Raw genomic sequence first — 27,171 nt, 5'->3', positions numbered from 1 at the left:
CGGATTCTTAACCACTGCACCACCAGGGAAGTCCGGAAATTATTGATTTCAATGTAGCCAGTTTATAAATTTTTTTTATGCCTCATGACTTTTTTATCCTTCTAAAAAATTTTTGCCATTCTCAAGTTTATAACAACCTTCTCTTATGTCTTCGTCTAGAAATTTTTTAGTTTCAGTTTTTTTGTGTTATAGCATGATAGAATATAACAAGTGTTGGCAAGGATGTGCAGAAATTGGAACCCTCCTGCACTGGTAGTAGTAATGTACAATGGTGCAGCCTTTGTGGAAAAACAGTTGGGCACTTCCTCAAAAAAGTAAACACAGAATTACCATATCCACTGCTAGGTATTTACCCAAAAGAATTTGAAAAAGATATTCAAACAAAAACTTGTACACAAATGTTCATAGCAGTAACATTCACGACAGTCAAAAAAAAAAGGTGTAAACAAACCAGATATCCATAAACTGTCGAATGGATAACAAAATGTTACATATCCATGCAATGGACTATTACTCAGCCAAAAAAAGGAATGAAATACTGATACCTGCTACAAAATGGATAAACCTCCAAAATATTATTCTAAGGGGAAAAGAAATCCCAACACAAAAGATCACGTATTGTATGATCCCACTTATATGATATACCCAGAATAGCCAAATTCATAAAGACAGAAAGCAGATTAGTAGTTGCCAGGGTCTAGAAGAGCACAGAAAGGGCAGTGACTGCTTAATGCAGGTATCCTTTTGGGGTAATGAAAATGTTTTGGAACTAGACAGAGATAATGGTTGCACAATATTGTGAATGTACTAAATGCTGCTTTAAAATAGTTAAAGTAGTCAATTTTATGTTACATGAATTTTACCTTAATTAAAAAAAAACACTTTAAGGAGAAACACACAAATCCACAAATATATGGTTAGAGTCATCAGCAATCCTCTCTCCACAACTGATATAACAACTAAATAGAAAATCAGCAAGGATATAGAAGAACTCAACAAAACTATCAATCAGTAGGATCTAATTGACATTTATAGAACATTTCACCCAAAATAGCAGAATACATATTCTTTTTAAATGTTCACAGAATTTAAAGCAAATAAAATCATATTGAGTGTGTTCTCTGATCACAATGGAATCAAACTAGAAATCAATAATTTTAAAAAAACACAAAAATTTCTGGACATTTGGGCACTAAGTAACACACTTTTAAGTAATCCACTGGTTAAAGAGGAAGTCTCAAGAAAATAAATACATCAGAGTTAATGCAAATGAAAACAAGACATCAAAACTTGTAAGATGAAACTGAAACAGTTTTGAGAGAAATTTATAGCACCAAATGCATCATACATTTTGTAAAATGCATTTATAGCATTAAGGGCATGCATGTAGGAAATGTCTCAAATCAATAATCTAAGCTAAAAACAAAACCAAACAAAAAACTACATCTTAACCAACAAGGACCTACTGTATAGCACAGGGAACTATTCTCAATATCCTGTAATAACCTATAAGGAAAAAGAGTCTGAAAAAGAATTTTAAAATTAATAATAATCTAAGCTACTACACCTCAGGAACCCATAAAAAGGAAGCAGAAGGAAGTAAATGAAGAGCAGAAATCAGTGGAATTGAAAATAGAAAACCAATAGAAAATATCAATTAGGCAAAAGGCTGGCTCTCTTTAAAATATCAATGAAATTGAAACCATGAATCTCCTAGAAGGAAACACAGGGGGGTTAAGTTCCTCTATATCAGTCTTGGCAATATTTTTTTTGTTATTTGACACCAAAAGCAAAATAGACAAGTGGGATTACATCAAACTAAAAAGCTTCTGCACAGCGAAGAAAATCATCAACAAAATGAAAAGGCAACCTATGGAATGGGAGACAACATTTGCAAATCCTGTATCTGATAGGAGTTAATGTCCAAAATACATAAAGATGACATAAAATTTAACAGAAAAGAACAGAAAAACCCAATTAAAAAATGGGCAGAGTATCTGAACAGATTTTTTTTCCAAAGAAGATATACAAATGGCCAACAGGTACATGAAAAGGTACTCAACATCACTAAACATCAGGGAAATGCAAATCAAGATCACAATGAGATACCTGTTAGAATGGCTATCATCAAAAAAAACCTGAGAGATAATAAGAGTTGGGTGCGTATGTGGTAAAAAGGGAACCCTTATCACTGTGGGTGGAAATGTAAATTGGTAGCCAGTATAGAGGTTCCACAAAAAATTAAAGATAGAACTATCATGTGATCCAGCAATCCCACTTCCAGGTATATATCCAAAGGAAATGAAAACAGGATCTTAACAAGGTATATGTACTCCCATGTTCATTGCAGTATTACTCACAATAGCAAAAATATGGAAACAACCTAATTGTCCATCAACATATGAATGGATAAAAAAATGTGGTACATCTATATAAAATGGAATATTATTCAGCCATAAAAAAGAATGAAATCCTGCTATTTTTGACAACATGGATGGGCCCTGAGGGCTTTATGCTAAGTGAAATGAGCTGGACAAAGAAAGACATATATTGCATGGTAACACTTATGTGTGGAATCAAAAAAGAAAAAAAAATGTCAAACTCATTGAAAGAGAAAGTTGAAAAGTGGTTGCCAGAGGCTGGCAGGCGGGGGAAATAGGAAGAGATTGGTAAAACGGTACAAATTTCTGGATCTAAAACAAATAAGGTCTGAGGATCTAGTGTAAAACATGGTGACTATAGTTGATAACACTTTCTTGTATAAATGAAATTTCCAAAGAGAGTAGAACTTAAAATATTCTCACACATAAAAAAACAAATCTGTTAAGTGACAGATGTGTAATTAACTAGATGGGGGAATCTTTTTACAATGTAAATGTTTATCAAATCACCACAGTGTACACTTTAAATATCTTACAATTTTATGTGGCAATTATACCTCAAGAAAGCTGAAATTTAAAGAAAAATCAGATAAAATTAAATCCTAATGTAAGAGTGACCAAAAAAAGGAAGAAACAAACTATCAATACCAGAAATGAAACACTAGAGACTCTGCAGACATTAAAAGGATAATAGTACAAACTATTCTACACACCTAAGTTTGACAATTTAGACAAAATGGATCACTTCTTTGAAAAACACAAGTCACCAAAACTCACCAAATATGAAATAAGATAATTTGAATAACTCTATTCAGTAACTAATAAGAATATTGAGGGGATGAGACAAGATGGTGGGGTAGTAGGACTTGAGCTCACCTCCTCTCATGAAAATACCAAAATTACAACTAACTGCTGAACAACCATCGACAAAAAAGACTGGAACCTACCATACAAGATGTTCTACATCCAAAGACAAAGAAGAAGCCACAACTAGACGGTACGAAGAGTGCTTTCACGATATAATCAAATCCCATACCTGCGAGGTGGGTGACATGCAAACTGGAAAATAATTATATCGCAGAGGTTCTCCCACAGGAGTGAGAGTTCTGAGCCCCACGTCAGGCTCCCCAGCCTGAGGGTCTGGCGTTGGGAGGAGGGACAAGTGTACACGGAACATTCTCCAGGATAGATCACAAGCTAAGCCACAAAGGAAGCCTCAGTCAATTTAAGTAAATTGAAATCATATCAAGCATCTTTTCTGACCACAGTGCTATAAGATTAGAAATCAACTACAAGGACTTCCCTGGCGGCGCAATGGTTAAGAATCCACCTGACAATGCAGGGGACACAGGTTAGAGCCCTGGTCTGGGAAGATCCCACATGCCATGGAGCAACTAAGCCCGTGTGCCACAAATACTGAGCCCGCATGCCACAACTACTGAAGCCCGCACGCCTAGAGCCCATGCTCCACAACAAAGAGAAGCCACCACAATGAGAAGCCTGTGTACCACATCGAATAGCAACCCGTGCTTGCCACAACTACAGAAAGCCCGTGCTTAGCAACGAAGACCCAATGCAGCCAAAAATAAATTTTAAAATTTATAAATTAAAAAAAATCAACTACAAGAAAAAAACTGTAAAAAACACAAACATATGGAGGCTAAACTATGTATTACTGAACAACTGATGGATCACTGAAGAAATCAAAGAGTAAATCAAAACATACCTAGAAACAAATGAAAATGAAACCTCAATGATCCAAAACCTATGGGATGCAGCAAAAGCAGTTCTAAGAGGGAAGTTTACAGCAACACAATCTTGACTCAGGAAACAAGAAAAATCCCAAATAAACCACTTACCATTACACCTAAAGCAACTAGAGAAAGAAAAACAGACAACACCCAAAGTTAGTAGAAGGAAAGAAATCATAAACATCAGAACAGAAATAAATGAAACAGGGATGAAGGAAACAATAGAAAAGGTCAATGAAACTAAAAGCTGGTTCTTTGAAAAGATAAACGAAATTGATAAACCTTTAGCCAGACTCATCAAGAAAAAAAGGGAGAGGGCTCAAATCAATAAAATTAGAAATGGAAACGGAAAAGTTACAATGGACACCACAGAAATACAAAGGATCATAAGAGACTACTACAAGCAACTATACACCAATAAAATGGATAACCTAGAAAAAACGGACAAATTCTTAGAAAGGTACAACTTTCCAAGACTGAACCAGGAAGAAATAGAAAATATTGAGTTGGCCAAAAAGTTCGTTCAGGTTTTCCTGTAACATTTCATGGAAAAACCCAAACGAACCTTTTGGCCAACCCAATACGAACAGACCTATCACAAGTACTGAAATTGAAACTGTGATTAAAAATCTTCCAACAAAAAAAAGCCCAGGACCAGAACTCTAGCAAACACAGCTGAATTCCAGCAAACATTTAGAGAAGAGATAACACCTATCCTCTGAAACTCTTCCAAAAATTGCAGAGGAAGGAAACACTCCCAAACTCATTCTATGAGGCCACCATCACCCTGATACCAAAACCAGACAAAGATACCACAAAAAAGAAAATTACAGTCCAATATCTCTGATGAACACAGATGCAAACATCATCAACAGAATACTAGCAAGCTAAATCCAGCAATACATTAAAAGGATCATACACCATGATCCAGTGGGATTTATCCCAGAGATGCAAGGATTTTTCGATATCTGCAAGCAAATCAATCAGTGTGATACACCACATTAACAAATTGAAGAATAAAAACCATACGCCCATCTCAATAGTTGCAGAAAAAGCTTTTGAAAATATTCAACACCCTTTCATGATAAAAACTCTTCAGAAAGTGGGAATAGAGGGAACATACCTCCACATAATAAAGGCCATATATGACAAACCCACAGCAAACATCCTTCTCAACGGTGAAAAGCTGAAAGCATTTTCTCTAAGATCAGGAACAAGACAAGGATGTACACTCTCATCACTATAATTCAACATATTTTTGGAAGTCCTAACATGCAATCAGAGAAGAAAAAGAAACAGAAGGAATCCAAATTGGAAAAGATGAAGTAAAACTGTCACTGTTTGCAGATGACATGCTACTATACATAGAAAATCCTAAAGATGCTACCAGAAAACTACTAGAGCTCAACAATGAATTCGGTAAAGTTGCAGGATACAAGGTTAATACACAGAAATCTCTTACATTTCTACACAATAACAATGAAAGATCAGATAGAGAAACTAAGAAAACTATTCCATTTACCATTGCATCAAAAAGAATAAATTACCTGAAAATAAACCCACCTAAGGAGGCAAAAGACCCTTACCCTGAAGAGTATAAAGTACTGATAAAAGAAATCAAAGATGACACAAACAGATAGACAGATATACCATGCTCTTGGATTGGAAGAATCGATATTGTTAAAATGATTATACTACAAAAGGCAACCTACAGATTCAATGCAATCCCTGTCAAATTACCAATGGCATTTTTCATAGAACAAAAAATTTCACAATTCGTATAGAAACACAAAAGACCCCAAATAGCCAAAGCAATCCTGAGAAAGAAAAACAGAGCTGGAGGAATCATGCTCCCTGACTTCAGATTATACTATAAAGCCTCAGTCATGAACACAGTATGGTAGGGCTTCCCTGGTGGCGCACTGGTTAAGAATCTGCCTGCCAATGCAGGGGACACAGATTCGAGCCCTGGTCTGGGAAGATCCCACATGCCGTGAGCAACTAAGCCCATGCGCCACAACTGCTAGCCTGCGCTCTAGAGCCCGTGTGCCACAACTACTGAGCCCACGTGCCACAACTACTGAAGCCCACGTGCCTAGAGCCCATGCTCCACAACTAGAGAAGCCACCGCAGTGAGAAGCCCGCTCACCACAACAAAGAGTAGCCCCTGCTTGCCACAACTAGAGAAAGCTCACGTGCAGCAATGAAGACCTAATGCAGCCAAAAAAAACAAACAAACAAAAACCAGTATGGTACTTGCACAAAAACAGAAATATAGATCAATGGAATAGGATAGAAAGCCCAGAAATAAACCCATGCACCTATGGTCAATTAATCTATGACAAAGGAGGCAAGAATATACAATGGAGAAAAGACAGTCTCTTCAATAAGTGGTGGTGGGAAAACTGGACAGCTACAAGTAAAAGAATGAAATTAGAACATTCTCTAATACCATACACAAAAATAAACTCAAAATGGATTAAAGACCTAAATGTAAGACCAGATACTAGAAAACTCTTAAAAGGAAAACATAGGCAGAACACTCTTTGACATAAATTGTAGCAATATCTTTTTTGATCCACCTCTAAGAGTAATGGAAATAAAAACAAAAATAAACAAATGAGACCTAATGAAACTTAAAAGCTTTTGAACAGCAAAGGAAGCCATAAACAAAATGAAAAGACAACCCACAGAATGGGAGAAAATATTTGGAAATAATGCAACTGACAAGGGCTTACTCTCTAAAGTATACAAACAGCTCATACAGTTCAATATCAAAAAAACAAACAACCCAATCAAAAAATGGGCAGAAGATCTAAAGAGACATTTCTCCAAAGAAGACATACAGATGGCCAAAAAGCACACAAAAACATGCTCAACATCACTAAAACTACAATGAGATATCACACCACATCGGTCAGAAGGGCCATCATCAAAAAGTCTACAACAATAAATGCCAGAGTGGGTGTGGAAAAAAGGGAACCCTCCTACACTGTTGGTGGGAATGTAAATTGGTACAACCACTACGGAGAATGGTATGGAGGTTCTCTAAAAAACGAAAAATAGAGCTACCATTTGACTCAGCAATCCCACTCCTGGGCATATATCCAGAGAAAATCATAATTCGAAAAGATACATGCAGCCCAGTGTTCACTGCAGCACTATTTACAGTAGCCAAAACATGGAAGCAACCTAAATGTCCATCAACAGAGGAATGGATAAAGAAGATGTGGTACGTATATACAATGGAATATTACTCAGCCATAAAAAAGAATGAAATAATGCCATTTCCAGCAACATGGATGGACCTAGATATTATCATACTAAATGAAGTCAGAGAGAGAAAGATAAATATCATATGATATCACTTATATGTGGAATCTAAAAAACAATAGAAATGAACTTACTTACAAAACAGAGACTCACAGCCTTCGAAAACAAATCTATGGTTACCAAAGGGGAAAGGTGGGGGGGAGTTATAAATTAGGCGTTTGGGATTAACATACACACACCACTATATATAAAATAGATAATCAACAAGGACCTACTGTATAGCACAGGGAACTCTCAATATTCTATAATAACCTATATGGTAAAAGAATCAGGAAAAGAATGGATATATGTATAACTGAATCACTTTGCTGTACACCTAAAAGTAACACAATATTATAAATCAACTATACTCCAATATAAAATAAAAACTTTAAAATAAATAAATATACAATAAAATATTGAATTAATATTTTAAAACTCTCAAAAAATAAAACTCCTAGCCTAGATAGTTTCACTGGAAAATTCTACCAAATGTTTAAAGAATTAACACCAATTCTAAACAATCTCTTCTAGAAAATAGAAGGAAATACTTCTCCATTCATTTTATGAAGACAGTATTACCCTGACACCAGTATAAAAAATGAAAACTAAAAACCAATATTCCTCATGAATATGGATGCAAAAATCCTTAACACATTATTAGGAAACTAAAATCCAGTCATATATTATAAGAGGTATACACCATGACCAAGTGAGATTTATTCCAGTGATGCAAGGTTGTTCAGTAACCCCCCAAAATCAATCAATGCAATCAACCAGGCTAAAGAAGAAAAAGTACATGGTCATATCAATAGATGTAGAAAAAGCATTTGAAAAAATTCAACACCCTTCATGACAAAAATCTTCAGAAAAACAGTGATAGGAGAAAAAGTCCTCAACTTTATAAAGAGCATCTACCAAAAAAAACTACAATTAACAGAATGCTTTTCCCCTGATAGATAACAAAGAAAGGTGATGTCTACTCTCATCACTTTTATTCAACATAGTGCTAGCCAGTGCTGAGTTTTAGCCAGTACAATAAGGCAAAAAAAGTAAATAAAAGGTATATAGATAAGAAAGCAAGAAATAAAACTGTCCCTGTTTGCAGAGGACATGACTATGTATGGAAAAACAAACAAACCAACTCCTACAGCTACTAAGTGAATTCAGCAAGGTCATGAGACGCAAGATAAACATTAAAAAAGTCAATTCACTAGCAATGAGTATGTGGACAATGATACTAAAATTTAAATTCCATTTACAATCACTCAAAAAACTGAAATACTTAGATGTAAATCTAACAAAACGTACAGGATTTGTAAGCTGAAAACTATAAAACATTGATGAAAAAATTCAAAGATCATCTAAATAGACTTGACTCTTGAACAACACAGGGGTTAATCCACAAAATTTAGTCAGCTCTTTATATCCACAGTTGCTCTATATCTGTGGAATCAACCAACCATGGACTGTGTAAATAGTAGTATTTACTACTGAAAAATATCTGAAGATAAGTGGACTCACACAATTCAAACCCGTGTTGTTCAAGGGGCAACTGTAAGTGGAGAGTCATTCTGTGTTCATGGACTGGAAGACTCAATATAATGAATATGTCAATTTTCCCCAAACTGATATTCAGACTTAATATAATTCCTATCAAATTCCCCAATGACTATTTGTAGATACAGACAAGATTATCCTGCATGTCCGGAGCCTGTGCTCTGCAACGGGAGAGGCCACAACAGTGAGAGGCCCGTGTACTGCAAAAACAACAACAACAACAAAAAAAACTGTGGTACTGCTGAAGGGATAGACACATAGATCAACAGACAAAATAGAGATCCCAGGAATATACACACAAATATGCTCAACTGTGTTTTAAACAAAGGTACAAAAGCAACTCAATGTAAGAGAGAAAACCTTTTCAACAAATAGTGTGGAACAACTGGACACAGAGAAGCAAAAATGAAACCTGACCTAACTCTCATACCTTATAAACAAAAATTAACTGAAAATGAAACCTTTTAGGGAAAAAAAGGAGAAATTCTTCAGGATGTAGGCAAAGACTTCCTAGAATTGATACCAAGGTATGATCCATAAAAACAGAAACTGATAAATTGGACTTCACAGAAATTGAAAACATTTACTTGGAAAACGACTTTGTTAAGAGGATGAAAAGACAAGCTATAGACTGAGTGAAAATATTTGTAAAACACACACCTGACAAAGGACTAGTAACTAGAATACATAAAGAACTCTTAGAATTCTACAATAAGTGAACAAAAAACACCCATTTAGAAAACTGACAAATCTTGATTTGTTGATATTATTGTTCAACACTATATTCCATGGTTTTCTGACTACTTATTTTATATAGTAATGAGAAGTATTTAAACATTCAAATATAAATAATTATGGATTTATTTCTCCTTTCAGTTTTTCCAGTTTTGCTGCATGTATTTTGAAGTTTTACTTAGGTTCACACACCTTTAGGGCTATTACATCCTCTACATGAATTTAGCCTATTCATCATGATTTCTACTCTAACATGGAAGGATCTTGGTTGGTATTGGTATGGTATATCTTTCTCCATCCTTTTGCTTTTAAACCATATGTGTCTTCATATTTAAATTATGTTCCTTTGTAGATAATATAGTTGCATCATGCTTTTGATGCACTTTGTGAACTGCTGCCTGGGTCTAGCATTTTTACCCATCCTAAAAATCTCTTTTAACTGTAGTGTTTATACTATTTACATATAAGGTAATTATCAATATGGTTAGGTTTAAATCTATTATCTTTCTACTGCTTCATCTCAAAATGATACTCTTCTCTATGTTAATCATTCCTTCAATTTCCAAAACTTACTTTTAGTTTCTTCCTATGTATTTCTGCTTGTTCTTCCTGGTATAATTCCTGTTGCACTTGTTCTAAATCTTCACGTTGTCGCAGCATTTCTTCCAATCTCTGAGTCAGCTATTAAATTTTAAAAAAACACACAAACATGTAAAGGAATCAAATTCTATGACAAATATTTCAGAATTTCTCCAGTGTTAAAGAAATGGTTATTTTAATACCATATTCTGAAGCTGTAGCCTTTTTTCTTCACCTTCTTGAACTTTTGCCATCCAATCTTCTTCTCTTTGTTGCTGCATCTTGGCAAACTCTATGATTTTTCTGTTTTCTTCTTCCATTTCCTCATGTTTCTTTTTTCTCCAGAGAGCCTGCTCTTTCTTAAAGTCTTCTATATACCTTCGAATTGTATTCATTTTTTCTAACTTTTGTTGTCTTTCCCTAAAAAGCAATAGTGAATGCAGTTGTATAGTAACAGAAATAATAATAAAATATCAAAAAATGTAAGTATCATTTCCTTCAGTTGATAATGATGTGGAGAAAAATGGCTTCCCTATTTACAATTTTTTCATTCTTTCATGCAACAAACATTTTGAGTGTTTACTATGTGCCACTAAATATAATAACAGATATGAATTTTCTCTGAGTCAACTACTACTATGCCTCTTCTCTAACCTATTATGATGTTTTATGCATCTCACTTCAGAAAGGCCACCACCTGTTTATATATGTTTCACAGCACTCTACACTTTAGCTGTCTACCAGGGAAACTGAACAGAAAACAAATTCTCTTGATATGGGCTTACTTAAGAAAATCAAAGTTTAGCCATTGTCAATAAGTATTTCTTAACTATCAGACAATTAATTATCATGCTAACAAAGATAAGTAAGACTTGGGGGCTTCCCTGGTGGTACAGTGGTTGGGAGTCCGCCTGCCAATGTGGGGGACACGTGTTCGAGCCCTGGTCCAGGAAGATCGCACATGTCGCGGAGCAACTAGACCCATGTGCCACAACTACTGAGCCTGCGCTCTAGAGCCCGCGAGCCACAACTACTAAAGCCCGCACACCTAGAACCTGTGCTCCGCCACAAGAGAAGCCACTGCAATGAGAATCCTGCGCACCACAACAAAGAGTAGCCCCGGCTCGCCGCAACTAGAGGAAGCTGGCACACAGCAACAAAGACCCGACGCAGCCATGAAGAAAGAAAGAAAGAAATTTATAAAAAAAGAGAAGACTTGGTCTCAGTTTATGTGATAACATTTACTGGGACTTACCATGTACTGGGCACTGTTTAGGTGATTTCCTCTTCATGACAAGCCTGAGATAAATCTAATGTAAATGTTTAGGCATGTAAGAAAGTTGGGATAAACTTACAATTGATCTTCTTCATAGATTTTCCTAACAATTTCATCAATCATGAGTTTCTCTTTCAGCAGTTGCTCATAAGCTTCCTGCTTCTTCTTTCCTTGTTCTTCAAGTTGTTTCTCTAAGTCACGACTGTACTGTGCTTTTACTTTGTTTCGTTTTTCCTCCACAGCATTCTCTTCCTTTATTAATCTCTCGTGTTCTTCCATCATAGTTTTGGCAATTTCAGCATCACGTTTCTGTTATTAGAACAAAATTCATCTTTCCACTTTCAAATCTGAGCACAGTAGGATAGAATACTTTTAGCAGATGGAATTGAATACTATAAAGCCTGTTATATAAAATATTATGTAACTGTGTAGGTAAAAAGCAAAGGTAAGTCACTGTCACCTGAAGGGTTTGAATGATGAGTCAAACCCTAAAGAGGCTTTCCTATTCCTTCAAGTAGCTCTCTCAGGGCAATAAGGAGAATAAACTCCACATTTGAAAAACAGTAAGTAAAATTAGAAGTGCTTTGTTAACAACTATGTTAACTGCCAGAGCAGTAGTCATCTTTTTCATCTATTTAAAAGTTGATGTAGGCAATTTTCACAAATTTTAGCTCCACTGGGTATTGGCTGCTATTTAGAGTAAGGACGGTACTATCTTTTTTATACAGGTCTGCTATTAAATAGCTCTGAGCAGCTCTTAAGTTTCTCTCAGCCTAAATTTTCTTTCCTGCTACTGGCCTTTGAAGTCTCCTCTTTCTCATTTATTAAAGGCCCCTGGTAATCACTTTAATTTAATAAAAGGGTCACATATGTCACTGTGCCTGTTTTCTTAGGTTTTAATTCACTCATTCAAGACCATTCCTTCTGAGTTAGACACAACCCTGCTTCTTGAATGGGTTAACCTCCTTACTTGTTTTGAGCATTTTGAAATCATTTAACAAAATGTTTTAAAGTAAATATATTAGGGCACTTTAAAAAAATCATCCTTGGGCTTCCCTGGTGGTGCAGTGGTTGAGAGTCCGCCTGCCGATGCAGGGGACACGTGTTCGTGCCCCAGTCCGGGAAGCTCCCACATGCCGCGGAGTGGCTGGGCCCGTGAGCCATGGCTGCTGAGCCTGCGCGTCCAGAGCCTGTGCTCCACAACGGGAGAGGCCACAACAGTGAGAGGCCCGCGTACCTCAAAAAAAAAAAAAAAAGTCATCCTTTACCATTAGGATCACATCCCAAATGCTAGAATGGCTAGCAGCATCAAACATAAAAGAAGAAACAGATTAAAATATGAATGCTAATGCCATTCCTGATCTAATTGATGCCTTTAACATATACACTGTTAATATGACTTGACCAAAATTCTTTCTTTCCTTCTCTTTTCTTAGCACATGTTGTACTAGGCTCTATAGAAAAAATATGACAAGACAAAAACATGTATGTACAAATTATCACACACTTATAGAAGTACAATGTTCTCATTTCACAGATAAGAAAATTTAGGCTGAGAGAGAGAGCCAAAACTAGCACCTAAATATCCTGACACCTAGTCAAGTCCTAGGAGTATTTGACTTTAATTTTTGTGGATCAATTTTATTTAGAAAATAACAGCAATTCTTTCAACAGCCAGAATAAATATCTACAACTGCCTCGAATAATCTCAATTATCAAAATAATTAAACTGCAATCTACTGGTCAAATAGTACATTGTTTATGTTCTACTTTATTTTTTAAAGGGTAGAGTATGGCTCATGAAGTGAAGTCTCCTTACCCTCTCCTACCACCTGTCACACCAAAGGTTATCATGTTAACAGCATGCTGTACAACCCACCAGACTTCTTCTATACTAACACACATGCACACACACATTTCACTATGGCCAGCATCTGTTCTTATTTGAAGCCTGTATAACACTGCACTGGTCAAGTATTTTGATATCACCCCTCTAATTCTATGTGTGTGTGAACATGTGTGTTGATATACATGCACACACAGATGCTGATATACACATACATACATGTACAAGTTTTAAAAAATGTACTGTGAAATGTATTATTCTCCAAATTTTTTTGCAACTTGCTTTTTTTCCTTTTAACATATAATATATTCTGGCCAACTTTAAAAGCCAAACTATTTCCCTTTACCTCTTTCTCTTTAATAGCCGTATAACATCTTTGAAAGGGATCTAGGAGAGGGGGAACTCTGCTATCAAAATGCTCTACAAAGTAATAGAGAAATGAGAGAAGGGAACTTAAAAGACTGTGTAACATTGCAATCAGACCTTTTCATCTATGTCTAGCCTTTATGAGTGACAACGAGAGCTCAAGTGATGACGTACACCCTGCTTTTAAGTGTTAATAAACCCTATTTTATATTATACTGTGCAACACTACTGCTGCATGTGTCTGAAACTCCTTTGCCCAAGAGTAACTATTACCAGTAATGCACAGTAGGTCAGGAGTAAGAAAAGAGGATAAAAATAGAGGAAAACATGAGAAGAAAAGATTGATATTTATGAAACAGAAAAGTTTCCTGCTTATAGTTTATTTTTTAAAACATTTTAAAAATTAAAAATTTAGTAACATTCTAAAATACACTGATTATGCTAACAACTTGTATTGGTTTGTCAGAGAATAATCAGTTAGAGACCATCAAGAATGCTGGGAGTTACTGAATATAGCTGTTCATTCTAAGCGTCAACCTAATTCCTTGTGTCTCTGAAAGGTTCTACTATTAAATTACACAAAGCTCAATATCCATAATTTCTTACACCTTAAGGATCTGCAAAGTATAAAAGTATTTGAGAAATCTAACAGTGTAAATTCTGTATAGAATATAACAATTTTCCAAAAATTGGTCTATTTTTGGTTTTCTAAATGAAGCTAAAAATATGGAAAACATAATGACCAGAAACATGATTACCATTTGCTCATATTTGATGGCATCCTTTTCAGCAATCTGAGCTGCTCTTTCTTTACTCATGTAAGCTGCTTTTAATTTCTTCTCCAATTCTCTGAGCTCAATACTGTTTTAAAAAAGACAGAAATTTAAATTCGAGGACCATGTATCTCTTACCATTTTAAAAATAATATGTATCTGCAATTTAAATGAATTTTTTTCTAAATGCATAAAAGATATTTACATTATTTTTTAAATATTTTGAAAAAATACCCCTTTCTCCATTCATCCCAAGAAAAATCAGAATGCATGTGAAAAGAGACATTGTAATTAATTTTTCTAGACAAAACAACCCTTTTATTTTCAATAATCATCACTAAAAATCTTTCTGCCAGTGCCTGGCTCAGAAAAGGTGCTATATCAATATAGGTTAAAATTTCTGTCCAGTTACCAGTACTATTAGGCTAAAAGAATAACTATAGTGGAGAGGTTTAAACCTATACAAGTTACTTAGATTTTGTACCTTGGTTTTGCTATCTGTAAAAGGTGTAGTTTTGGCAATTAAATAAGTTAATGTGTATAACAGCAGACACTCTACTACATATGGTAACTATTTTTTGATGATGATGAAGAGGGAGTAACATGGGCAAGTTTAGGTCACTTCTCTGGGCTTGTTTACTTATCTGTTAAAAAAAATGGGGATTGGCGTCAGATAATCTCTGAATTACTTTTTAATCTATCACTCTCCTAAATTTAATGAAAACAATATGCCATACAAAAATTTTTATTTTACTGTGCCAGTCATAATTCTGAATATGACAGAATATGAGAATTCTGAGTTGGAAGGGCCCTGAGATGTCACCAAGATGTACATGTTAATTCTTACTGGAACAAAGAGGCACTCACCTACCTATAAACTCAACTTACAAGTACCCCCTACCTACAAAGAAACAATCCTAAGGGGTAAGGGAAGAGAGATATTCCTGGTATTATGGTGTGGGTCCTTCTTGCCCTTACCATTGTAGGTGCAAATGTATATGACACAAGATTACCTTCTTACATAAAAAGTGTTAGAAACGAGGATTAAGTTTCTAGGTTAGTCTACATATTTTATTCCACTAAGAGTTTGAGATACATTTACAAAGATTTTTGTTAGAGTTGGGTACTAATGATTATGCACCAATATACAAACCCAATCAATTTATAATATTGTCTCTACAAAAAAATGTGCATTAAGTTGCAAACAACCAACATTCAAATAAACGACCTTCATTTGAAGGACAAGGGCACCCATACCCATTGGATATATACCTAGAAGTGAAATTTCTGAGTCACAGGGTAGGCTGTGTTCAAATTGAGTAGATAATGGCAGTTTTCCAAAGCTTTGTCAGATTTACACTCTCATGAACAGTGTCTAAGCACTTGCACCACTCCACACCCTCAGCAACACTTTCGTCTTTTCATAGATTTTAACCATTCTTTTAGGGGATGTAATTTATCACTGGGGTTTTAATTTATGTTTCCCAACTACTAATGGAACTGAGACCTCTTCATATGTTGACTCATTTGTATAACTTCTATGAAGTTCTTGTTTAATATTTAAAAAAATATTTTCATTCTTATACTGGTTTGTCTACTTCTTATTGTTGCATAGAAGTCTTTTAAAATTTATTTATTTACTTATTATTTTTGGCTGCGTTAGGTCTTCGTTGCTGCACGCCAGCTTTCTCTAGTTGCGTCGAGCGGGGGCTACTCTTCGTTACAGTGCACAGGCTTCTCACCGCGGTGGCTTCTCTTGTTGCGGAGCACAGGCTCTAGGCACGCAGGCTTCAGTAGTTGTGCAAGCAGACTTCAGCAGTTGTGCACGCAGGCTCAGCAGCTGTGGCTCGCGGGCTCTAGAGCACAGGCTCAGTAGTTGTAGCACACAGGCTTAGCTGCTCCACGGCATGTGGGATCTTTCTGGACCAGGGCTGAAACCCATGTCCCCTGCATTTGCAGGCGGATTCCCAACCACTGTACCACCAGAGAAGCCCAAAAGTTCTTTATATATTCCGGATACAAGTCTCTTGTTGGTTATATGCATTGCAAATACCTCCTTCCAGTTTGCAGTTACTCTCACAGTGGTTTCTTCAGATGAAGAGTATTCTAATCCACCAATCTTTTTCTTCATTGTCAGTAACTTTTGTGTCATGTTTCAAGAAATGTTGCCCACCCCACAGACATAAATACATTTTCTTGTATTAGTCTCTCAAAGCTTTGTTATTTCACCATTAACTTTTAGACGATAATCCTCCAGGAATTGATTTTTATGTGTGGTGTGAGGTAGAAATCAAGTTCATTTTCTTCCATATGGATATCTAATTGATACAGTATCATTTTTTTTAAATGTCTATTTCTGAATGCCCTGCAGTGATTCTAAAATGTATATGGAAATGCAAAGTAGGAATGGCTAAAACAATCTTTTTTTTTTTTTTTTTTTGCGGTACACGGGCCTCTCACCATTGTGGCCTCTCCCGCTGCTGAGCAGAGGCTCCGGAAGCACAGGCTCAGCAGCCATGGCTCACCGGCCCAGCCACTCCGCTGGCATGTGGGATCCTCCCAGACTGGGGCACGAACCCGTGTCCCCTGCAACGGCAGGCGGACTCTCAACCACTGCGCCACCAGGGAAGCCCTAAAACAATCTTTAAGAAGACCAAAATTGGAGACTTCTTCAGGATATGAATACTTATTATAAAGCCACAATATTTAAGATAGTGTAGTTTTAGCACAGGATGAACAAATGGATCAATGGAATAGACTAGAGCAGCTCTTCTCAACTACAAGTTTTAAGCCCTAATGCCCTTAAGCATCTATTATGTGCAGTGAATTAACTTGGTTCCTCTGGATCTAAAATAATACCAGCTATATACTGTCTTTGAGAAAATTAAAAATACAATCACTCAACTTTCTGTGACACTTGGTTCTCCTATGGAACCCCAGTTGCGGAAGGATGGGATAGAAAAATGCAAAAACAGATGCATGCACATATGCACACTTATTTTATGACAAAACTGGCACTGCAGAGCCAGTTTCCCTTTCTACTACTGCTAGTCAGTTTGGTAAATGTGCTATTTAGTAATTTACCTAAATTTTCAAATTTGCATAAAATTGTTCACAATATCCTGCTATGACCTACAGTGATCTCCCATTTGTACGATCTACAGTTATAGCACACTATCTATTCCTAGAATTGGTTATTTGTACATTCTCTTTTACAGTTATATATTCCTGCCAGGGACTATCAATTTTATTGGCCTTTTTAAAGGCACAATTTTTGGCTTTGTTGATTCTACTTTATGTCTACATTCTAAATTGCTCATTTCTGACCTTATCTTTATCCTACATTATTTTTTAATCACTCCAGATGGGAATTTTCTCTTTGTTTTCAAATAATTCCAGATGGAGTCTTCTTTTCTAATAGTCATTTTAGATTATAAGCTATCCTCAAGGAATAGCTTTAGCTATTTATGGGACAAGTTCTGGGGGGTTTTTAATCCTAGAATTTTTTTCTTGTAAAATATATATAACAAAAATTTGTCATTTTAACCATTTTTAAGTGTACAATTCAGTGGTGTTAATTACATTCATAATGCTCGGCAACTATCAACACTATTTCCAAACTTTTTTTCCAAAAAGAAATGCTGTACCCATGTAAGCAATAACTCCCCATTCCTCCCCTCCCTGCTAATTTACTTTTTGTCTCTGCAAATCTGTCCCTAGGTATTTCAAGTAAGTGGAATTATACAGTCTTTATCCTTTTGTTTCTGGCTTACTTCACTTAGGATAATGCTTTTCAAGGTTCAACCATATTGCAGCATGTATGAGAGCTTCATTCCCTTTTATACCTGAATAATATTCTACTGTATGTATATGCCACGATTTGTTTATCTACTCATCTGCTGACAGACACTTAGGTGGCTTCTACCTCTTGGCTATTGTGAATAATGTTGCATTGAACATTGGCGTACAACTATCTGATTGAGTCCCTGTTTTCAATTTTTCAATTCTTTTGAGTGTACACCTAAGGGTGGAATTGCTGGACCACATGGTAATTCTGTTTAACTTTTAGAGGAACTGCCAAACTGTCTTCCACAGTGCACCATTTTACATTCCTACCAACAATGTCTGAGGTTTCCAATTTGTCCACATCTTCACCAACACTTATTTTCCATTGTTTTTATTACAGCTATCCTACCAGGTGTGAAATGGTATCTGCTTGTGGTTTTGATTTGCATTTCCCTAATAACAAATGTTGAGTACTTTTTCATGTGCTATTGCCCACTGTCTGTCTGCTTTGGAGAAATCTTTAAGTACCAGGCCCATTTTTGAATTGGGTTGTTTGTCTTTTGTTGTTGAACTGTAGGCATCCTTTATATATTATGGAAATTAAATCTTACCAGAGATACAATTTGCTTTTCTGGCCTGAGTTCTGAATTAGGAGAAACACAGATAAGCACATTGTGTCAGTCCTTCAGGTAGCTCCCAGTTAGGTTAGAATATACAGACACAATAATTTGCAAATAAGATCTGCTCTTCTTCCTCCAGAACCAGGGCCTGGTACTCTATGGGCTGCTGTCCTCAAGACTGCCTCATAGCTGGGAGGGGATGGAGCAAGGAAAAGTAAAAACACTAAAGACTTTGCTTCCATTGCTAAGTTGCCTTTTTCTTGTTTGAGCATGCAGTTGGTTGCTATAAAACTTTGTTGTTCAGAGTTCTTACAAAGTTGATTCTGACAGTTTCTGCTACTTTGACTGGGAGGACAGGAACTTGGAGCTGCCTACTACACCATTTCTCAGATGTCACTCCAATCTTACAACCATTACTATGTGGCATTTTCATTATCATTCAGTTAAAAATACTTTCTAATTTCAATTCTGATTGCTCCTTTAGCCTGGGGTTATTTAGAAGTACATTTTAAAATATCTAAATACACAAAGATTGTCTAGTTTTTTGGGGTCTTTTTGTTACTGTATATCTAGTTTAACTCCACTGTGGTCAGAGAACATACTATGTATGGAATAAATGTGTTAAAAATCTGTTGTATTTGTTCTGGCATAACAAATGGTCTGTTTTCATAAATGGTTCAAACATGTTTATTATAACTACTAATATAGTTGGGTTACATTTACAATCTTAATATATTCTTTCTATTTGTCTTACCTGTTCTGTGTTCTCTCTTCTCTTCTTTTTGTCTCTATGTTTGGAGTCCCCAAGACCACCCCCACACTGGGTTCCATCACTCACTCAGAGGACTCACAGGACTTAGTATATAGTCATACTCATGGATATGATTTATCACAGTGAAATACAGAGCAAAATCGACAAGGAAAAAAAGCATGTCGGCAAAGTCTAGAGGAAATCAGCTGCAAGTTTCCAAAAGTCCTCTCCCAGTGGAGTCACACAGGAGACACTTAATTCCCCCAGCAATAAGTTGTGACAACATGTGAGAATTGTCTACCAGGAAAGCTCGCTAGAGACTTAGGGCCCAAGATTTTCATTAGGGGCTAGTCATGCATGTACCCTCTGCCTACAAGTACCAAAATTACGACTACCAGAAGGAACAGAGTTCAGAATGAACCATACTGTTTTTCCAAACAATTAGGCACTCTTATCATAGAGTGGTGGGAACCTTCTTGAAATCCAAGTTTCCAGATGCCAGCCAAGGACAAACTTGCAAAGCAGGGCTATCTGAGGAAATTAGCCTCAAGTGTGCTATGTCAACTCTTTCTGCACAGCCTCATCATTCTTTATTATCACATTTTTCCCTCTATTCATTTGTTAATTGTATATTCTTTTCCAAATTTGTATTACAGAGATTACATGTTTGTTTCAAGTCTGATAAAATTTGTCCATTTTTTACCAAACAATGAGAGATTCTTGACCACTTTAACTCCATGTATGTACTTCCTACCTCACTTTTGTTATGGTTTGTTACATTTTTAACTATTTATATATTTTAAATCCCAAAGACATTACAATAAGTGATTTACAGATTCATATTTCACCTAGACTTACTACGCATTTTCCTCCCTGAAGTTTTGAGATTAATGTTGGGATCATTTTTATTCTTCTACCTGAAGAACAACTGCTAGTATTTCCTTTAATGCAGGGTTATCGTGATCAATTCTCTATTTTGTTTGACTGAAAATGTTATTTTTTTAAGCCATCTTATTTATTTTAATAATTAACATATTGATTATCAGTCAGAAATGTAATATAATAGTACTGGCATCAGCAAGGAACTAGTTGTACATTTAATAAGGGCAGACTGTCTCTTCTTTGAGATAGTTTTTGCTGAACTTAAATACAAGTTATAAACAAGGTACTTATTTTTTCTTTCATAAAGCTATGTGTTAGCTATATAATAAATATAAATTGCTATTATTTAATAATTATAAATTGTATGGTCATAATTATACAATTAGTTGTAATAACTGTAAATAATTATAACTAATTGTACAACTAATTATAATTATTAATGCTACAATTAAAATAGGATTTCTAAAACTAGACAGTGGTGGGGGCAGTCCAGATGGCGGTGTAGGAAGACATGGAGTTCACGTCTCCCCACAACTAGGGCGCCTGCCACACGCTGGTGGGGGACCTAGACGCCCAAGGAGATGAGAAGTACCCCCTGAGCAATGGGTAGGACGTGGGGGGAGTGAGGGGGGAGGAGACGTGGTGGCTGGGAGCGGGGAGGGGTTCCCATGCCTGGAAGGACCCTCAGGGGCTCAGATATCAGTGGGAGCACGCCTAGAGTTTCCCTTGCCTAATCGGGCCCCAGGAAGCCTGCCGGGCTCCCCAGCCGGGTCCTCCGCCTTCCAAGGCCCCCTCCGGGCCACGTTGGTCCTAGGGGTATAGGAGGGAGATGGGGGGCGGGACTGAGCAGAGAAGAGGAGTGGTGGACAGGGAGGGGCCCTCCAAGATCAGAGGATCAGGGAAGGCATGGAGGGTGTTTCCCCTGCTTACCATGGCCCAGGAAGCCTGCTGGGCTCCCGGGCCTGGTCCTCCATTCTCCCGGGCCTGGTCCTCCATTCTCCCGGGCCCTGTCGGGTTGTGAGGGTCTTAGGGGCATAGGATGGAGGGAGAAGGGGGGTAAGAGGAGGAGAGGCAGATGGGAGGGCCCTCTGGGATTGGAGGAATAGGGGAGGGGCGGAGGGCATTTCCCCCACCCACTAAGCCTCGGGAAGCCTGTTGGGCTTCCAGGTCTGGTCCCCTGCCTTCTGGGGCTCCCTCTGGCCACGTGGCTCCTAGGGGCACAGGAGGGAGGTGAGGGGAAAGAAGAAGAGAGGCCAACAGGGAGGGGACCTCTAGGATCGGAGGATGCGGGGGAAAGCACCCTGCAATTCCCCCCACCCACTAGGGCCCAGTGAGCCTGCTGGGGTCCTGGACCTGGTGCTCTGCCCTCCAAGGCCAGAGGCACTCCTGGGTCCCTCCTGCTGCCTTGAGCCTAAGCCTCACAAGCCACCCAGGGTCTTTTCCGGCCCTGTGGGTCCTAAGCATAGGCCCTGCCCACCACATAAACCCCACCCCTGCCTAAGCCCCACCCCCCCACACAGCCAAGGCCTTTTCTGGCTTTTTTTTGTTTCTTTCCTCTCCTCTTTTTTACTATTGTAGTTCTGTTTTAGCTTCTGGTTGTTGTTTCATCTATATTTTTATTTTTTTATTCTTTCTAACATATCTGTTAGTTTTCTAATCTTATTTTTTACTCTGTTATTGTTCTGCTCCTTTTATTCTTCTTCTTCCTTTTTTTTTGCCGCCCCACGTGGGTTGTGGGATCTTGGTTCATGAGCAGAGGGTTAGGCCAGAGCTCCTGTTGTGGGAGCTCCGAGTCTGAACCACTGGACTAACAGAAAACCTCAGACCCCAGGGAATATTCATCAGAGTGAGGTCACCCCGAGGTCCTCACCTCGGCACCAAGACTCAGCTCTACCCAACAGCCTACAAACTCCAATGCTGGAAGCCTCAGGCCAAAAACCAGTAAAACAGGAACACAATCCCACCCATCAAAAAATAAAATAAAATAAGACAACGAAAAAATGTCACAGATGAGGGAGCAAGGTAAAAACCTATAAGACCAAATAAGTGAAGAGGAAATAGGCAAGCTACCTGAAAAAGAATTCAGAGTAATGACAGTAAAGGTGATCCAGAATCTCAGAAATAGAATGGAGGCACAGATTGAGAAAATACAAGAAATGTTTAACAAAGATCTAGAAGAGGGCTTCCGTGGTGGCGCAGTGGTTTAGAGTCCGCCTGCCAATGCAGGGAACATGTGTTTGTGCCTCGGTCCGGGAAGATCCCACATGCCGCGGAGTGGCTGGGCCCGTGAGCCATGGCCGCTGAGACTGTGTGTCCGGAGCCTGTGCTCCGCAACGGGAGAGGCCACAACAGTGAGAGGCCCACATAATACAAAAAAAAAAAAAAAAAGAAGATCTAGAAGAACTAAAGAACAAACAAACATAGATGAACAACATAATAACTGAAATGAAAAATACACTAGAAGGAATCAATAACATAAAACTGAGGCAGAAGAACAAATAAGTGAGCTGGAAGACAGAATGGTGGAAATAACTGCCGAGGAACAGAAGAAAAAAGAATGAAAAGAACTGAAGACAATCACAGAGACCTTTGGGACAACATTAGATGCACCAATATTCGAATTATAAGGGTACCAGAAGAAGAAGAGAAAAAGGAAGCGTCTGAGAAGATATCTGAAGAGATTATAGCAGAAAACTTCCCTAACATGGGAAGGGAAACAGTCACCCAAATCCAGAAAGTGCAGAGAGTCCCATACAGGATAAACCCTAGGAGAAACATACCAAGACACATATTAATCAAACTAACAAAAATTAAATTCAAAGAAAAAATATTAAAAGCAGCAAGGGAAAAGCAAAAAATAACATACAAAGGAATCCCCATAAGGTTATCAGCTGATTTTTTAGCAGAAACTCTGCAGGCCAGAGGGAGTGGCAGGATATACTTAAAGTGATGAAAGAGAAAAACCTACAACCAAGATTACTCTACTCAGCAAGGATCTCATTCAGATTTGACAGAGAAATCAAAAGCTTTTCAGACAAGCAAAAGCTAAGAGAATTCAGCACCACCACACTAGCTTTACAACAAATGCTAAAGGAACTTCTTTAGGTGGGAAGCACAAGAGAAGAAAAGGACCCACAAAAACAAAATGAAAATAATTAAGAAAATGGTAATAGGAACATACATATCAGTAATAACCTTGAAAGTAAATGGATTAAGTGCTCCAAATAAAAGACACAGGCTGGCTGAATGGACACAAGAACAAGACCCATATATGCTGTCTACAACAGACCCACTTCAGACCTAGGGACACATACAGACTGAAAGAGAAGGGATGGAAAAAGATAATCCATGCAAATGGAAATCAAAAGAAAGCTGGAGCAGCAACACTCATATCAGATAAAATAGACTTTAAAATAAAGAATGTTAAAAGAGACAAGGAAGGACACTACAAAATGATCAAGGGATCAATCCACGAAGAAGATATAACAATTATAAATATTTATGCACCCAACATAGGAGCACCTCAATACATAAGGTAAATGCTAACAACCGTAAAAGGGGAAATCGACAGTAACACAATAATAGTAGGGGACTTTACACCCCACTTAACCAACGTACAGATCATCCAAATGGAAAATAAGGAAACACAAGCTTTACATGACACAACAGACCGGATAGATTTAATTGATATTTATAGGACATTCCACCCAAAAGTGTCAGAATACACTTTCTTCTCAAGTGCACACGGAACATTCTCCAGAATACATCACATCCTGGGTCACAAATCAAGCCTCGGAAAATGTAAGAAAATTGAACTCACATCAAGCATCTTTTCTGACCACAATGCTATGAGATTGGAAATCAATTACAGGAAAAAAACTGTAAAAAACACAAATACATGGAGGCTAAACAGTATACTGCTAAACAACCAAGAAATCACTGAAGAAATCAAAGAAGAAATAAAAAAATACATAGAAACAAATGAAAATGAAAACACACAACCCAAAATCTATGGGACACAGCAAAAGCAGTTCTAAGAGGGAAGTTTATAGCAATTCAATTTCACCTAAAGAAACAAGAAAAATCTCAAATAAACAATCTAACTTACACCTAAAGAAACTAGAGAAAGAAGAACAAAGAAAACCCAAAGTCAGCAGAAGGAAAGAAATCATAAAGATCAGAGCAGAAATAAATGAAACAGAAATAAAGAAAACATAGCAAAGATCAATAAAACTAAAAATTGGTTCTTTGAGAAGATAAACAAAATTGATAAACCTTTAGCCAGACTAATCAAGAAAAAAAGGGAGAGGATGCAAATCAATAAAATTAGAAATGAAAAAGGAAAAATCACAACTGACACCACAGAAATAGAAAGGATTCTAAGACACTACTACAAACAACTATATGCCAAGAAAATGAACAACCACAAAGAAATGGACAAATTCTTGGAAAGGTACAATTTTCCAAGACTGAATCTGGAAGAAATAGAAAATATAAACAGACCTATCGCAAGTAATGAAACTGTAATTAAAAATCTTCCAGCAAACAAAAGTCCAGGAGCAGATGGCTTCACAGGCAAATTCTATCAAACATTTAGAGAAGAGCTAACACCTATCCTGCTCAAACTCTTCCAAAAAATTGCAGGAGGAGGATCATTCCTAAATTCTTTCTACAAAGCCACCATCACCCTGACACTAAAACCAGACAAAGATACTACAAAAAAAGAAAATTACAGACCAATATCACTGATGAACATAGATGCAAAAAGAGGATACAGACAGATGGAGAAGTATACCATGTTCTTGGATTGGAAGAATCAATATTGTGAAAATGACTCTACTACCCAAAACAATTGACAGATTCAATGCAATCCCTATCAAACTACCAATGGCATTCTTCACAGAATTAGAACAAAAAATTTTACAATTCGTATGGAAACACAAAAGACCCCGAATAGTCAAAGCAATCTTGCGAAAGAAAAACGGAGCTGAGGAATCAGTCTCCCTGACTTCAAACTATACTACAAAGCTACAGTAATCAAGACAGTATGGTATTGGCACAAAAACAGAAATACAGATCAATCATACAGGATAGAAAGCCTGGAGATAAACCCATGCACATATGGTCACCTAATCTATGACAAAGGAGGCAAGAACATACAATGGAGAAAAGACAGCCTCTTCAATAAGTGGTGCTGGGAAAAGTGGACAGCTACATGTAAAACAATGAAATTAGAACACTTCCTAACACCATAGACAAAAACAAACTCAAAATGGATTAAAGACCTAAATGTAAGACCGGACACTATAAAACTCTTAGGGGAAAACACTCTTTGACATAAACCACTGCAAGATGTTTTTTGACCCACCTCCTAGAGAAATGGCAATAAAAACAAAAATAAACAAATGGGACCTAATGAAACTTAAAAGCTTTTGCACAGCAAAGGAAACCATAAGCAAGACGAAAAGACAACCCTCAGAATGGTAGAAGATATTTGCAAATGAAGCAACTAACAAAGAATTAATCTCCAAAATATATAAACAGCTCATGCAGCTCAGTATCAAAAAAACAAACAACCCAATTAAAAAATGGGCAGAAGACCTCAACAGACATTTCACCAAGGAAGACATACAGATGGCCAAGAGGCACATGAAAAGCTGCTCAACATCACTAATTATTAGAGAAATACACATCAAAACTACAATGAGGCATCACCTCACGCCAGTCAGAATGGCCATCATCAAAAAATCTACAAACAATAAATGCTGGAGAGGGTGTGGAGAAAAAGGAACCCTTTTGCACTGTTGGTGGGAATGTAAATTGACACAGCCACTACGGAGAACAGTACGGAGATTCCATAAAAATCTAAAAATAGAACTACCATAGGACCCAGCAATCCCACTACTGGGCATATACCCTGAGAAAAACATAATTCAAAAGGACACATGTACCCCAATGTTCACTGCAGCACTATTTACAATAGCCAGGACATGGAAACAACCTAAATGTCCAACAATAGATGAATGGATAAAGAAGATGTGGTACATATATACAATGGAATATTACTCAGCTATGAAAATGGATGAAACTGGGTCACTTGTAGAGATGTGGACGGACTTAGAATCTCTCATACAGAGTGAAGTAAGCCAGAAAGAGAAAAAAAATATCGTATATTAACACATATATGTGGAATCTAGAAAAACGGCACAAATGAACCTATTTGTAGGGCAGGAAGAGAGATGTAGACGTAGAGAATGGACATGTGGACATGGGGGGGAAGGGGAGGGTGGGACGAATTGGAAGACTAGGTTTGACATAAATACACTACCAGGTGTAAAATAGAGAGCTAGTGGGAAGCTGCGGTATAGCACAGGGAGGTCAGCTCGGTGCTCTGTGACGATCTAGATAGGTGGTGGTGGGGTGTGGGAGGGATTCCCAAGAGGGAGGGGATATAGGGATACATATAGCTGATTCACTTCATTGTACAGCAGAAACTAACACAACATTGTAAAGCAATTTTATTCCAATAAAAAATAAATAAAATAAAACTAGA

General features: G+C 37.2%; 1 protein-coding gene across 1 annotated transcript in view; it reads right to left on the bottom strand.

Moving 5' to 3' along the window:
* MNS1 (meiosis specific nuclear structural 1) overlaps positions 1 to 27,171 on the bottom strand; it is a 54,139-nt gene that overhangs the window by 11,256 nt on the left and 15,712 nt on the right. Inside the window, exons 4-7 of the mRNA XM_079912286.1 lie at positions 14,565 to 14,667; positions 11,674 to 11,903; positions 10,522 to 10,738; positions 10,313 to 10,420 (exon numbers count right to left, since the gene is read on the bottom strand). Coding sequence (XP_079768412.1) covers positions 10,313 to 10,420; positions 10,522 to 10,738; positions 11,674 to 11,903; positions 14,565 to 14,667 — 658 coding nt within the window. The remainder of the gene's footprint in view (positions 1 to 10,312; positions 10,421 to 10,521; positions 10,739 to 11,673; positions 11,904 to 14,564; positions 14,668 to 27,171) is intronic.

This window comes from Stenella coeruleoalba (assembly GCF_951394435.1).
Source record: "Stenella coeruleoalba genome assembly, chromosome: 2".
Lineage (NCBI taxonomy): Eukaryota > Metazoa > Chordata > Mammalia > Artiodactyla > Delphinidae > Stenella > Stenella coeruleoalba.
This window is presented reverse-complemented; position numbering and strand designations above follow the sequence as displayed.